Source organism: Cyrtonyx montezumae, unplaced genomic scaffold, assembly GCF_038088225.1.
Source record: "Cyrtonyx montezumae isolate F1298 unplaced genomic scaffold, pur_monq_1.0 scaffold_10, whole genome shotgun sequence".
Classification (NCBI taxonomy): domain Eukaryota; kingdom Metazoa; phylum Chordata; class Aves; order Galliformes; family Odontophoridae; genus Cyrtonyx; species Cyrtonyx montezumae.
Genome location: NW_027071826.1, coordinates 41,852,215 through 41,868,340, shown reverse-complemented (window position 1 = coordinate 41,868,340; position 16,126 = coordinate 41,852,215). Strand labels below are relative to the sequence as shown.

The following is a 16,126-nucleotide window of genomic DNA, read 5'->3' as shown; positions in this document are numbered from 1 at the left end:
TGAAATACAGAAGTGAAATACTTAGCTATATACAAATATATACATGTATGAGCAAAAGAAATGCAGAGTAAGTGCACACATTTAACTGATATAACAATGTTCCCTTTTTATAAGCCACTAACATCACTGCGTAAATATTCTTCCACTGGAGAAAAAGAAGATAGGTTTGTGAAAGTTAAGATTCAAATAGCTTAAAAAAAAGTTTTAAGCCAAATCATATTTGGAGTCCAAAAATGCTCTTAAAACAAAAAACATATTAAGACTGTTCATATCACTAGAACATTAAGTGTATCACCAGCCACTGTACCACCAGCCTATGAAATAGGATCTTGGTAGTTTGCATTGAGCTTGGGAGGGAAAAAAAAAAGAAAAAACATTATTAACATCTAGACAGAACTCTGAATACAAGTAAGACAGCTAATCTCAAGGAAATGTTACACAACCATAGGAACACAGCAGCAACTTAAGCTTCACTGCAGTACTGTTCCTATTTACAATGGATGGCCATTTATTTTTGACAAGTTGCTAAGCTAAAAAAAAATTCTAGTAAATAAGAAAAAAAGTAAAAATTCCCTGAACAGAATTAAAAAGTGGCATTAAAAACTCTGCCATCCTTTTAAGTAAACTGGGTAAAACACACAAGTAATATAAATACTTTACAGGGCTCAAGGAAATTAAAGCTATTTCAGTAGCTCATGATGTGATTTGACTGCTCAGGATGACTGCCCAGTCATCGTCTGCTGCACACTTACTTCTTCTGGAATTTCCCACTGTAGTTTGGTAGGGATAGGAATATTGTGATTGGTTTCTCCTTTGCAGTGTCCATCCTCTAAATAGCCTAGTTCAAGATACTCAGTTGTCATTACATTCTGTGAAGAAAGATACGTTTTCAGAATTGCAAACACATTAAATCCTTATTCCACAAGGAAATGAAATTTTGAAGTCCTAACACATTTAGGATAACACATTTTTAATACACAGTGAAATACAATCTATTCTCAAATATTGCATATTACTTTAAGGCATTTTTACTTCTAGGCAGGAAAATACCAGACAACACAAGATACTCTACTAAAGCACTGCAAAATGCTTTAATTAAGCCTTTCCCAAAAAGGCTTAGAATCTTTGTTCTGTTCTGATCCTAGAGAACCTTCTGTAAGCCTGTTATCTGACAAAACCAGTTCATCATAAGAGAGTTTATTGCAGATTAAGTGCAAATTCTCACACACACACAAAAATCAGAACTGTTTAATTCTTTTCAAGACTTCCAAGTTGCTCAGTGGTCCAGTACATTCATACACATACTAGACCTCCTCGGCTAGTGTTCAAGACAGACAATGCTGAATGACAAAACAGACTCTGCCTTACGAGATTTCAAGTGAAACACTGGTTTGGTTTTTTATGACCTTGAGAATACTGATCTGTTCAACATGGAAAGAAAAAGTTTGTTAAGAATCTGTTACATACATATACTTATTTTTAATCTCTTACTTTAACTTCCTCAATTAGTGGGCAGAACACACCAACTATGAAATTTCCAAAATTTCCTAGGAAACTAAATTGGACTTTATTTTAGGCACCCTGATCCTTAGCAGAAAAGGGATTGACTAACAGCAAGTACAGAGATATGAACTATGCATATTGAGTGATTCTCTAAAATAGAACAAAGTAGCTCCTTTCCACTGCCCAGAACAGCTAGCCTGAAGTAGTCTGCTCAGTCAACCTCAAATGAGTTTTGACTTTCTCCCATTTAGAGAATGTAGTTAGGTCTTCCTCTTCCTATACAAATGGATACTCATAGATAATAAAATAAGGACATGACTTGGGGAATCAGTCAGATCTGGGTTCTTCTTGCACAGATACATAATTACATCCAAATTAGCTAATGTTTCTGAAATTGTTTTGAGTGATGAAGTCATAACTATTTATAGGACTAAACTTCAAAGAGAAAAACTATTCAGATAGAATTTCAAGCATTAAACTACGTTCATGATGAACAAATCCAAGAAAAAGTGCATTTATACTATTCATTGCAGTGAAACACAAGAGCTTACTTAAATAACATAGCAATCTAGAACTCAAAAATGGCCTAGGGGAAATCGAAGTTTAAGTTTCAAAAATAAGTGTGGGATTTTACAGCACAAGGAAGCTTAGGTGCTTCAGGAGCACATACAAATATGCAATAAAGTGCTATGTCAAAAACACAATAGTTTATTGATTTAGAATATTTTGAACAAGCTAGATAGGGTGACATATCACTTTCCTATAAACACATCTGTTGTCACTAAATTTTCATTAAGATCTTAAATTTAAGGCAACACAATTTCTTTCTTTTAGCAAGTTTAGTTTGTTTGTTTTTAATTCTGCCAACAACATAGATGACAAAATGGGTCCATAATCACTCATCAGCAACATTATTGCAAGAGACTGGAAAGGAACCAGATGTTCCTCAGAGCTGTTACACAAACCATCTAACACTGTATTCTACATTAACTTTCTGTATGGAACACTTACCTCCCACAGGTGTCCAACAATAGGAGCATCTGCCCATGAATGCTCAGCATTCAGGCCCATTTTACCATTTTTGAATACTATAAGAGTAAATGTTTTATCAAACCACCTACAAAAAGATAAGAATTCATAAGGAAATCTCAGTTTAGAAAGATTTTTATACTCCAACTTCATGTCTGTCAAAAAGAGATTCAAACACAAAACAGGCGTTTTTTTTTTTGTTCAAAACGGTCAAGTTTATATGCTTTTAAGTCACTAACTCATATGCATTAGCCACATGAATTAGCAAAAGTTTCAAAGTATAAAGGGTCTTCTCAAAGAGTCAATACTGTACCTGTCATAACACCTGCCATGTATTAAGGACTTTGCATATGCATCTAGTGACCTCACTGGATCTTCCTTCCTGTACCCTTGTTCATCATCATCCAATGTCACAAAAAATGCTGCTTTTTCAATAGCATCTAAGGACTGTTTGTTCTTCCCACGGCTAAAATAAGCCTGCCGAGCCTTAGCCCATGGAACCCTGCAGAAAGAATTTGGTTTACAGCCAGGTTACATGGATTACAGCATATTTTATCATCCTTAGTATCACTGCGAGACATTCCTCAACTTTTAGTTTTAAACTACTACATCAAGTTTTAAACTACTACTTGTATTCATTTAAACTATATCAGCACAGTAAAGTTCTAAACATACAGGTATAATACAATAGTAGAAATCTTCAGCGTCAATTCAGTACCTATGGGGGAGGCTCTTCAAATAAAACTAGGGAGGGACTCTTAATCAAGGAGTGCAGTGAAAAATTAAACTAAGCTTAAAACTTAAATAAGGTAGAATTTGATTAGACATCAGGAAGAAATTCTTCACTATGATGGTGGTGAGGCACTGGAACAGGTTGCCTGGAGAAGCTGTGGATGCCACATCCCTGGAAGTGTTCAAGGCCAGGCTGGAAGGACTTTGAGCAACAGGGTCTAGTGGAAAAATAACCCAGTCCATAGCAGAGGGGCCGGAACTAATTGAACTTTCAGGACCTTTCCAACCCAAACTACTCATCATGCTATCATTTCTAACACAAATGCAAAGCATAAACGTAACTCTGTAGATGTTCAAGATTTCTGCTGCACGCATACATGCGATATTGATCATCTACATTTAATAACTGAACAAAAGATACCTATTACATGGAACAGTAATAAACATGACAACGACTCACAGATATAAATATCCACTGCTGTAACATCCAAGTATAAGCGTCTGGACAATTTTCCATGAAAACTTCCATGGTAAATGCCCAAAACAGATCTTAAGTTAATGAACAAAGGAATTTCTATACAGCAGTGACACCTTTATTCATTCATAAATTTTTAAGTTCTTCTTTAAAACACTTTTTCACTAGTACAATATATCTTAGGTAATGCATTAAAACCCACAGCTCCTTCTCTTCAGTGTCCAGAAACAATCAGACAACACTGAACTTAATTTGACAAAATCAAATTGAATTCAGAGATCAGATATTCAGATAAATACTGCTTTATTCTGCAGTAGTAGATAATTTACATTCTCAATCTCGAGTACATTCTTCAAAACGTCAGAGAATCCCAGAGAAAATCTAAAGCTTATATAGTTTAACATGCTTAATACTGCAAAGCCTCAAATCCCTCTTCTTAACACAAACAAAGCAAACTTCCCTAGCTCTCCAGCTAAGTACAGGGAGTCTGCATACACAGCTGCAATTGCAAAATTATTTTTAGCTACACATCATCATTATGAAGGACAGCAAAGCAGTAAAATATCATCAATACACCTCCAAATAATAAAATTAATTAAAAAAAATGATAATAGCCATACCTATCTCCTGCAGTAAGAGCTGCTAATTTCTCTTCACCAGCCTGAGGCTCTGAATCATCATCAAGAATTCTTTGTATCTGCTGTTCGATCTCTCGAGGTTTCAACAGCCTACCATCATGGTACAGCCACACTTTGAAGTAACGCCCCTTGTGATAGACGACAATGTGTTTGCTGTCTTTCACGTGCTGGAGAGTATCTAGAATTTGAAATTGCTTTTGTGAAAACAAAACAATACTAATAATACACTATATAACAAAATGCCAACTGCACGTACTACTGATTAGCCACAGCTCATTTAAACGAGTTTATCCTCACTCTGTTTGTAAATAGAAGGTCGTCTGGAATAAGCCCAACCCTATGTCATGAAGGCTTTGTGTCAAACACCTAGCAAAGTTTTCTAAGCAGATAGGCAAACTCCTCATTTGATAAAAAACAAAACAAAACAGTAATTCACTTCTTTTTCTGTTCCAAAGAACTGTTGACATTTGTATAAATCTGAGGAAATCTGTTGATGAGATAGTGAAGAAAGGATGTCAAAAGCAAAGCCTAGAATTCATTATTCTGAGAAACATAGTACCAGGAAAGAGTAATCTACTTTGCCGTGTTCTCAGCTATCCATAAAGTTTTGGGAGGTATGCTCCATTCATTGATCAGAAGCAGTTTTATACTTTATGACACTTTCAGATAGCCTACATTAAGCTCAAGCTTTCCTAGGAAGCATCACAACTGCAACTGAAAGCTCCAAGAAAATCTGCTGTGGAATTAGTACAGGATTTGCTTCTCAGAAATGAGAAAAATGGATAGCAACATTTTCTTTAATCTGCTAACTACTAATGTTCAGAGGCTATCTTGTGGGAGAAACCCCTACTAAGCCTTTAGGGATAAATTCCATAGAAAATCAGCACCAAGTGGAAAAGAATTTGTCTCAACAGCTTGGATACTTCTCATTCTCAAAACTGATACATTGACTTTCACATTGAAGTATAGCAAACAAGTTACCAAATGTTCACCAGAAACAAACTGAATCCCTGAATGGAAATAAGGCCCTTTAAAGTTTGCAAAACATTAAAGCTTTTCAGGACTTTCAAGATGCAGGAATATTCAAGCTCCAATCCACCAGGTTATATAAGCCTATGTGACAGTCAAATGCACCTTGACCAAGACTGCTATATTTGTTAAGGCCCAGCACAACTCTTCAACATGGCATCACAACTTCACACATTTGAATTATAGGACAAGCAGTTGGAAAATCTAGATTATCTGTCCAGACAATGGGAGGGGAAGGTATCTGGAAGGTGCCCCTGTTCGTGGCACAGGTTGGAACTACATTATCTTTAATATCCCTTCAAACCCAAATCATTCTACAACTTCATGACACTATTAAAGAACATCACTGTTACCTGGAAAGAGCAATCCAACTTCAACATATGTGATATGTGAAATTATCCTTGCCATGCCATGGAAGGCATTAAAAAATAAATCACCCTATAGTTACATGGGGCTTCAACAAGCAACTGAAAAGACAGAGAGGTGTGACATACCCTGCTTTTCTATCTATAGGTGGTGTTAATGAATGCATTTATCTGCCTTCCTTCAAGATGTACTTAACAGTTATCTGAATTGAGAACATATATACATTTACAGTGAAAATGTATCTATAAATCATATTTAATCTGTACAACTAACTTTTTGGGCAGAGCTAACATGATCGCTTGTGGACCTGTAAACATTCTTAGTGTCGCACAGAAGTTGTGGGAACAGATTTATGCAAAAAATAACCCTGTTGTACTTAAACAGGTACCTCCCTCTATTCAACATTAAGATGGAAAAACTTAGGTTACTAAGAACTTCGAATAATCAGTTCACTGCTGGATGTTATAGTAGATTATAAAAAAACATTTTCTCAACGCATTACAGACAAAGATTGAGCCACTGTCCTTCTTAAGGCTGATTCATTTATCTGGTATCTTACAGTGCATACAAAACATCAAGATAAAAATGGCACTGAGAAGTCCACCAGGATTAAGATTGTACCTGCCTTTAACCTAGGTAAGCAACAGTGCTGGACATACATTCATACTGAGAAGAATACATTAAGATACTGTTGTAAATAATAAACTGAAAAAAAGTCAAAACAAGACAGATTTTTAAATGACTTAGATGAGAGAATTCAATCTTCACAAGGAAAGAACATGTATATCAAAAGAAACCTAAAGGAGTATAACAGAAAAAAAAGTAAAGGTTACATATAAATGAAAAACACAGGGCAGACCATTTCCTTAAGTCAGCTTCTAAGTAAAGAGACAAACACTGAAGTTTCAAAGTAGAATGATTCTGTTCAGAATGGAACAGAAAAAAATGTGCTCTACGGCAATTCATTACTTCCTGAGAAACAGCAGACTGATGCCCCTTAGCTGGGAAGACAGGATTCTAGCAGAAGATATCCCCAAACTTGTGAATTCCATTAAGATGTTTTTTATTCCTTGGATAGCCCTGCTTACCTGATTCTTCTCCTGGGATGCGAGAGGTATTAAACATCCGTTCCCATTGAGCTGAGCAAAGTGGAACAGTAGATCCCATCAGAAGAATCTATACAAAATACATAATTAAATTCTTATTTAATGTATACCAATACTAAATTAAAAAGAAGGAAAAAACCAACAAAAACAATCTGGTTAAACAGAGGCTGCAGAACAATAATATTTTTAATGCTTTTTTCTTTTTTTTTGTTCCTTGTTTTCCCTTGAACCACACGTGGAAGATTTCACTGACATTCCAGTAGCTGCATTTTTTTTTTCCCCATCTCTTCTCAAAGCTCACCTTTCAGGAGCAAGGACTGAAGATAGCTAGCATCAGAAATCCAATGTGCTCTATGGTCAACCTGGGTTACCCCTTGATTTCTTATGTTCCTGGTTAATCTACCTATGAAACTACATCATAAACCCAAGAGGGTACACAGCTAATAAGAACACTCCTACCCTTTCTTATCTACTTTGGCTCCCTTCCTCGTATCAAAGCCCAAATATTCAAAGAACTGCACAGTGAAGCCAGTGCGCAAGAGAAATCACAACACCAAGAACAAGGACAACCTTTGCTTCAAACACCTCCTACAGCAACAGTAACAGCTGCACTCTTCCAATGCTGTCCTTTGTTTCCAAGCAGACTTTCTTACAACCACTGCGTCCACATCAGGATCTAAATTTCTCTGAGTCTGGATGTTTTTGAATGCAGTGTTCTGCCTGACAAATATGATTTCTTAGGCACACTGTGTATTTGCTTCAATTATCTGGGTAACGTCCAAACAAATGAAACAGTAGAAAGACTTCACTAGGACACCTGCTATGAAGAAAAACTACAATTTACCAAAAGTTTCTTCTTTGTTTATATGACACTAGGAATAAATTTTATCCACCGAATCATCACAGACTAAGTATATGGGCTGGAGGTTACAAGGTTCACTTGAATAAAATATGAAACAGAAACAAATTTAGCATTCAAACAATATCTGCTTGAAAGACAATATTATATTTTCTGGAAACAGTGTCTTGAGGAAGCATGAAGTTACACTCTTGGTATAAATCAAGTGTTTCTAAGTTTCTTTTCAGATAAACCTAACTTTAAAAAAGAAAAATGTTGTCCAGCTGTATTGCTACACCAGGTTAAGAAACAATTCAGCAATATAATGCAGCTTTTGTTTTCCACCTTGATATATCAAGTAAATAAATTCACTGTATTTTGCAGATTCACTAAGCGAAGCAACTACAAGCAGAATCACAAAGAACAACATGAAAAATACTGCAAGCAGTACGCATTCAATTGTATTTTAAACTTCAGCATACAGCCTACTTCATATGCTACTCAATTTAAAACTCCTTACAGTCAGTTTTGAAAGGAAATGGGAAAAATGTTTTCCTATTGGGATCTTCAGAACTCAGTGGTTCAGAAGAACCATTACGTGCTTGGTACGTATCAATAATTTGTTAGGTGGTATGCTTAACATATGCAAACACAAGGCCTTATTTCTCTTTTGGGCAGATAGACATGTTAGTTTCAAACACTGCAATTAGCTGGTGTAACAGAAACCTTCATCTGATAGTCAGTAGTTTGTGCTCATGTGCAATTCAGGTGATAACAAAGATGTTTGAGACCGCAATTCAGTTGCATCTCACATATGATTCTGACACAACATATTCCTCTCCTGCTCTAAAAACTAATCACCTTCTTACGAACTGTGCTGGAAAAGATCAAAAGCTATTTAAACTGATATACATACTGGCTTGATTTCTTGTCTGTCCAGCTTTTTCCGGTAGAGCAGAATGGCATGGATAACATTACCAGCTCTAGCTGCCTGTATGGTTGTAGGATATAAATAAAGGAAGTCCTGCAAAGTACATAAGAACCTAATGTTAGCTATTACCATATTACACTGAAAAATATACTCAGTACTACTATTTGGGTTTTTTAAGCTTTATTCTGGTCAATAAAGAAAAGGCTTTAAAATACATGAAGTACACTAGTACAGTGAGCTGATAACTTCAATTCCACTTCAATAGTCACAATTTCCTTAAACAGCACCAGTCCGAAAACCTACAAGATAGCTGTTAGTCATCCCATAAAATGCTACTTCAAATTTGAATTCAAAACCACAGTATTTCCTACTTAATTTTTAACTTCAGGTTCTTTCACAATTTTACTTCCTGTATGGGCATTTACAAAGATCAGAACACATGACTGTGCTATGCATTAGGTTTGGCTTTTGTTTTTACGTTGACCTTTTCAAAGATTGCTTGTTACAGTACGTACAAAACTGTAAAAAGCCATTACTGCTCAAGTCAGCACAACTGACAGATGTGCTAAGTTTATTATGAAAATAACACTGTATAAGACATTTGTTTCGGATTACACTCAAGAAGGAAAAAAGAAAGCCATATAATCAGTGGCAACAGAGGTCTAAAAAGGAATATATTTAAAGAAAAGTAAAATAAGATCCATGGCAGAAATATTACAATGCTTCTTTGACCCCTAAGGTACTTACAGAATTACCTACCATTGCAAAATAGTTACTATTAACCATAATAGGCCCACGTCCTCTAAGGTAGATATATTCTTCCCACCAATCACTCACCTGTACCATGAAAGAAAATAAATAAAAGTTCATCATTTCTATAGTTGATATCTGCTGTGTTAATAATTCCACAACACAACACTGCATACAGAAATTAAAAGAAAACAGTTGGCTTGCCCCGCCGCTTAAACATACAAACAAAAACCCTCCACTGATATCTGATAACACTTAAGAAAAAAAAAGTGAGAGAATTTAATTCTGGTAATAGTAAGTTTCTGAAGAAGTTATCATTTTCATATAACACTTAAAATGCATCAGAAATCCCAAATGCTAGGAAAAACCAAGAAAGCTACAGTTAACACACAGAGCTAGATTTTAAATACTACATCAGGAAAGCTCAAGGGCAGCCTTGGGGTTGTCTGAGAATAACTCACTGCAACCTTCCAGTACTCAAAGGGTGCCCACAGGAAACATGGAGAGGGACTTTTTAAAAGGGCATAAAATAACAGAACCTGAGAAGTTGTGGATGCCCCTCATTGAAACTAGGTCCTTCCTAACCCAAGCCATTCAATACAAATTACTTCTGTACAGATCAAGTGGTCACCAGTGCACTTTGAACAAGTTTCAATTGCTTTCTTCCCCATTTGAGATAGAACAAAATTCAACAGGGAACGAATCAAAATACATTTGTTGAATGTTTAATTCTCCCATTGATCTACTCACATAGTTTGTGGCCCACCATGATTTTAGCTTTAAGTACCACTGAAGCCTTGGTCCTAAGTTAAATGCAAAATCTTTTGCAAGACCCTCCATTCTTTTGAACTCTTCATCATTCATAAGTGGCCGGACTGATTCCAGATACTAGAATAGAGGAAGAGAATCAGCATCAGTGGAGTCATAAAATATTTTTTGTTGAAATGATGAGAAGCTACTGTTTGAACAGCAGAGAGTATTCAGATTCAATTCATAAGGCTGCAAAATGCTGTGCAGTTAAAAACCCTTCTAAACATTTGTCTGCAAGATATAGAAATGAGACCTTGTCCAGAATTTTGCCCACAAATGGAAAAGGTCACTTTCCAAAAAAGCACATCTTTCCCTCAAGAGAGGAAACCATTTTAAAGAACCATTATCAAAAGAACTTAACTCTTCAGCTTTAAGCCATTTCTTTTTACCTTTAGTTTCCTTCAGACCCCCAGATTTTGTGACATGCAGTCCTACTTGCACACTTTGCTGCAAGACTTTGCATCATAAAACACACATTTACATGCATGTTAGCAAATATAACAAATACAAGATGCACTGAAAGCCCTGAAAAAAAAATCATACTTCATTGGAAAGTGTTACATCAACTACCGTATCATCCAACATGAAGCAAGCCAACTTCAAATGGTCATCAGTTCCAGTGGTTTGCCTTAGCCCGTATTTCTGTGTGTTAAGTTTTAATGCATACGATAATACTGATATCACCATGTAATGATTGTAAGATGTGGCAAAAACAAAACACTCTGACATAAAGACAAAGGCATCTAAATATGGATTCAACGTTACCAGAGAAAAATGAATTAAATTCCACACACCCTGTTGACTGTATCTTTAACAGCCGGAACTGGCAATCGTGGTAAAGACGTCTGGAAACTGTACAACATGGGCTTGCGTCCTGAGAAGAGTTTTACAAGAGTCTGAAGAAAAACAAAACCAAAATAGATGCTTCAATTAATTATGTTCCACAAAGGAAAATGACAGAGCAATAAGGAGTAACGTGGCTGGGAGTTCCCTTCACCAGTTAGCAATATCGTACTAAACTTAGCCAACCATCACCTTTATCATTGTTTAACAAAGGCAAAAAGGTATTGACAAACTATATTCCAATGTAAACAACACATCATTTGAAGAAAAAAAGCATCATGGTGACTTCCTCACTTAATCTTCTGGTCATTAGGCAGTACTGCTCACAGATGACACACCTTAATATCAACAGAAAATAGAGGCAGCTACTTTGTGCACTGTCATTCATTTTCCTCTTAGAAGATTAAAAAGCAAACGTACCCATTGATATTTTTCTTATAAAATTAGCAACAGAATCACCCACCTCAATCGTACTCCAAAACAGGAATTGTTCAGTCAAGGATCCCATAAAACAATGGCCATCATTAAAAATCATGCTTTGGAATCATGTTTTGATAGTTCTCTGTTATAGCTCAACATCAATCGTACAGATTTACAGGGAGTTTCTTTAAGAACAAGTCTGTCTCAGATAATCAATTGCATGATTTGAACACATCAAGTTGTGCAAGCATGCCAATGTTATACAGTCCTTGTGTTATCAAATAACAACAAACAAACAAACATCAAAGACAGTTTTAAACTCAGCTTCAGGTTCTATAGCATCCCATAATCTCCACGAGACCAAAGACAGAAACACTGCTATCTCTGAACACCTCTCAGCTGTGACATGCACTAAGCTGAAACTCTCAACCAGGCGAATTCTAGACTACACATGGAAATATACTGATATTAATCACCCCATTTTAGCATGAAAATAAAATGAAGTATTAAACCAACTGTGAAGTACAATCTTGGCTCAACATCTTATATACTGCATTTTATAAAGTTCACTATACTATGTTCCAATAGGCTGAAGACAGAAGAAAACTGATTATGTCCTTCCACTACTAAGTTGCTAGGACTTGCCCTCTTCACCCAAATTATGAACAACTGAAAACGCTACTTATGAAAACAATCTCTTCCCTCTCAATTTCCTTGGTCAGAACAGTTACAGGAGGACATTTTCAGGCAGCAAGGCCATTAACAATTGCAGTGTGTTACTAGCAAAAAAGACCTCCCTGCAACAGAGATCTGCTAGATGCAGCAGGGTGATCAGCCCAATGAAATCTGATCACACCTCACGGATAATATAAATTTAAAGCCAGGTGAGAAAAACATACCTTTTTGTGAGAAAAATCTACTTTCCATATTTGGAGATTATTTTATTCCAGAACACTTCAGCCAGGCAAGGCCAAGAGATTCCCCAAGCAAAGAGTACCCACCCAACTGACAAAAGCAACAAACACGGTCCACAGTATTTCTCTAATTCTCAAAGGTTTACCTAAGAATTTGAGACCACTAGAGTGATTGACAGACACAGATCTTAAATTATGCCTCCGATTTCATTTCCTAATACCCATCAGAAAAATCTGATTACTTGGAAACTGAAATATTTTCATTAGATGGGCTACCAGACTTCCAATTAGCTTGACAATCAATTTTTACTGCAGTTGAAATCACAGCACAAGTTTTCTATCCGCATGAATACTTGAACAAAATTAAAAATATTCTGAGCAAACTGTTATGCTGTTAATCAGCATGAATATCAGCTGAGAAAAAAACAACACATGCACAGGAAAATCCCTCCTGGGTAACAAAGGTTTAGAAAGCCAAGGTAGTTGGTACTGTTTTACAGGGAAACCAGTCTTTTCTATTGATGGAACTACCTAAAAAGAAGCAAGGAATTCAATAAAAGTTTGTATTAAGCAAAGAGGAGGCACTGCTGGGCACACCCGTACTATGGTCTGTTTTAAAACCATATGTAATGCATAGCACAATAGAAAAAAATATACGTAGCATATCATATACCGAAGTATATAAATATAATATGCAACAGAACGTGGTAAGTAGCACTACAGTTCATACTGTTTAAGGCTAGTGTTATAAGCCAAGATTAACAGCTTTAACGTATCCGTTTGGTAGGACATGCTGAAAACCCAGCCAGAGATTCAAGCAATTGACAGACAGCCTTACCATTCAGAGCCTGTACTGTACAAATTCAAGTCATGAGGCTCTCGACACTGCTTCCAGGAGAAACTAGTGATTAGAAATTTCATTTGTAACAAACTAATATTAAACTGTAACGTATACTCCGGATATCTGTTGTTGAACATCTTCCATAGTATATCATTACATGTTAAACACACCTCTTGATTTATTTTTTTTTTATGGCTGCAGAAATTAATTTTATCTTAGGAGGGCACTTAATTTCTACATCAACACTGGAAAGACTTTAAATAACTGAGCCTGAACAATAAAAAAAACGCTCCACCTTTCTAAGCACCTATACATACATTTCCTACACCTATTACAGCTGTTAAGGCAGATGGCGGCCTCTTAAACCCTTTTCCAAAGCATCTTAATTATCAAGAGGAGCCACATCATTCCAGTCTCATCTTTAAGTGTGAACTGCATAACAAGCTACCCATCTCATGTGTTTTCCCCAACTCTTTTTGGAGTCCTATGACTAAGATGGTTTGAAGGGACAGTATGTTATTTACTTTAAATGTAAGGTTAAGTTTAGAAAGAATGACTAAAAACACCAACATTTCTACTTTAAGAATTAGAGTAGTGATTTCTGGAGATAACAAGGTTTACTTTTTTTTGTTGCTTCATAACCTGAGTTTAAGCTGTAGTTGCACACAGGGAAGTAGGCATTTGAGTCTCACAGTCCCAAGGTGCTGGAAAACTTAAGTATTATTTTTCAAGTGTTTGCTCTTCCTTCCACAAAGCCATATTGAATAGTTTAATTATAGCATCAAAATGATCACAGTCATTAGTATCTAACAGCCCTTGTTCCTTGACACAGAAAACTGAAGCAAGACAGAAAAAAGAAAAATCTACAAAATTATCTACTTCAGGGCTTTGAAAACAGGCCACGTACGCACTGAGAAAGAACAGAAGGACAATCCTTACCATCCACAGCTTGGTGCCTGCAGAAAGCTTGCCATGTTCAGCAAACATCCAGCCATGGTAGGAAAGCAGCATTTTTAGAGAGTACCGCATTGTGACAATAAGGGCAACCCAAAGCCCTGTGCCAAAGAGTATTCCACTCACTATGTTCTGTGTTTGATTTGACATATAGCCACTGTTGAAAACAAAAGGCAGTATCAGTTAGTGTCAGTTTAAGTTTTAAAGAGAACTTAATACTACAAATTTACATTCCGTGTTACCAAAGGCAGGCATTATGCAAGCTTCATGCCTGTTTGCCCCTTCTTACTGAACTCCTTTCCAAACATCCTCTCCTACAGCCAGAACAAAGGCAACAGAAGTTGCCAAATGCACTTCTCTAACACATCTACAACAATGCAGTAATACTGGTAAAGCAACCCACACATTTAATAGCTTTTTGCACTGAGACTTACGCTCACTCTAGCACAAACATACTGTTCAAAGACAGGTATGCTTAACAGGATTTAGATGAAAAGCAGTTACACGTAAAACTGATTTGGTTTAGAGAACAGTAAGATTCCAGACTACTTACGTTGTATCAAGGGTTCGGTTGATTTTAGCTATTATTCCTAAAGAAGGATCAATTTTGGCATACATGGTTGACATCACGCCCACAACCACAATGAGCCAGCTGGAGGGGCTAGCAGGATAAACACCAGTGATAATTCCATTCTGGAAAGAAAAGCCTTCACATAATTTTTTCATACCAAAGTGGTTGACTTCATATTACCATGGAAAAAACAAAAATCAACACAATTAAGTCATTTAATTTTAAACAAGATTATCCAGCATTTTAGCAAAGCTTGCTAGCTACCAGAAACTCTCGCAACAATACCAGTAATTATTTCAGACTATACAGACTGTGCCATTAGTTTTAGTAAAAATACTGAAATCAGCAAAGTACTTGGGAATAAGTGACATTTCCAATTATGATTCCATAATTCCATCATTATGCCTCCCCAAACAAATGCCTGGCAAAAGATATTCTACTGAACAAGATACAGAAAATTGTCATTTAAAGAGTCCTTCTCAAAGTTTTAAAGTGTTTTTAGTAAGACTCCTTTTTAAAGGTCATTGTTGAAAGCAATGCTGAAATTAACATGTCACTTACCTAATGTACTACTAATAAAAAAGATGCCATTTATGATTGTGTGAGCAAAACAAAAAATTCACAAAAATCTGTATCATATACCTCCACTTCAGCTATATCTATAATAAACATGAATAAATTATACTGAGTGGTAATGCTACTAAAGACAGATGTTAATTTTGAAAATAAAAATATTCCTAAATTATTATTGGTAAAGAACACACAAATCAAGAACGTAATTTTGTATCTCTTCAAGTGACAAGATTCTAAGAGTCAAAATTATATTTTTGATCTATGTGAGTAGATATTATATAATTACATAAGCTGTTATGAAGAGACTGAAATAGAAGTATTATTAATCTCTAATGCTTGCTCCCTCTTATTTCCACAGAACAGATCAAAAAGAAGCATCCTCTCAATCTTGGAATGGTAACTTCAGCACAGCATCAGCCAATGCTGATGCTTCCTTAACACCTCTTGTTAACTAAAATTCATGCAGGTCACTGACTGTAAGGAACTTCAGATGCCAGGCAGGTCTAAAAATTAAGTTTCACTTAAAAAACAAACAAACAACTTCTACATATCTATGAGAACCCAAACCACCCTCAAGTTTTCCAGGCTTGACTCATCTTAAGTACCTTGAATCTGATGAACTTTTTCTTCCATGAATGGACACCAGATAAGTAAATTTGTCTGAGTGCCTCATGGCTCATTCGCAAGTCAATCCCATCTGGAGTTACTGTAAATTGAAATGCTACTGCTTGATGAGCTTCTGCCATTTTTGGAGAGTTCTGTTAAAAATAAATAAATAAATAAATAAATGAAGACTCTGTTAA

The 16,126-nt window shown here is 35.9% G+C and overlaps 1 protein-coding gene across 3 annotated transcripts in view; it reads right to left on the bottom strand.

Annotated features, from left to right (window-relative positions):
• LOC136060503 (carnitine O-palmitoyltransferase 1, liver isoform-like) overlaps positions 1–16,073 on the bottom strand; it is a 39,058-nt gene extending 22,985 nt beyond the window's left edge. For all 3 annotated transcript variants that reach the window (XR_010623368.1, XM_065755083.1, XM_065755082.1), the window contains exons 1-12: positions 15,929–16,073; positions 14,733–14,872; positions 14,165–14,336; positions 11,002–11,103; positions 10,148–10,285; positions 9,407–9,484; positions 8,633–8,740; positions 6,861–6,948; positions 4,360–4,555; positions 2,846–3,034; positions 2,515–2,620; positions 753–869 (exon numbers count right to left, since the gene is read on the bottom strand). Coding sequence is in view for 2 of the 3 variants with exons in the window: in XM_065755083.1 (XP_065611155.1) it covers positions 753–869; positions 2,515–2,620; positions 2,846–3,034; positions 4,360–4,555; positions 6,861–6,948; positions 8,633–8,740; positions 9,407–9,484; positions 10,148–10,285; positions 11,002–11,103; positions 14,165–14,336; positions 14,733–14,872; positions 15,929–16,069 (1,575 nt within the window). In the remaining variant the exon portion in view is untranslated. The remainder of the gene's footprint in view (positions 1–752; positions 870–2,514; positions 2,621–2,845; positions 3,035–4,359; positions 4,556–6,860; positions 6,949–8,632; positions 8,741–9,406; positions 9,485–10,147; positions 10,286–11,001; positions 11,104–14,164; positions 14,337–14,732; positions 14,873–15,928) is intronic.
• Positions 16,074–16,126: the final 53 nt, after the last annotated feature.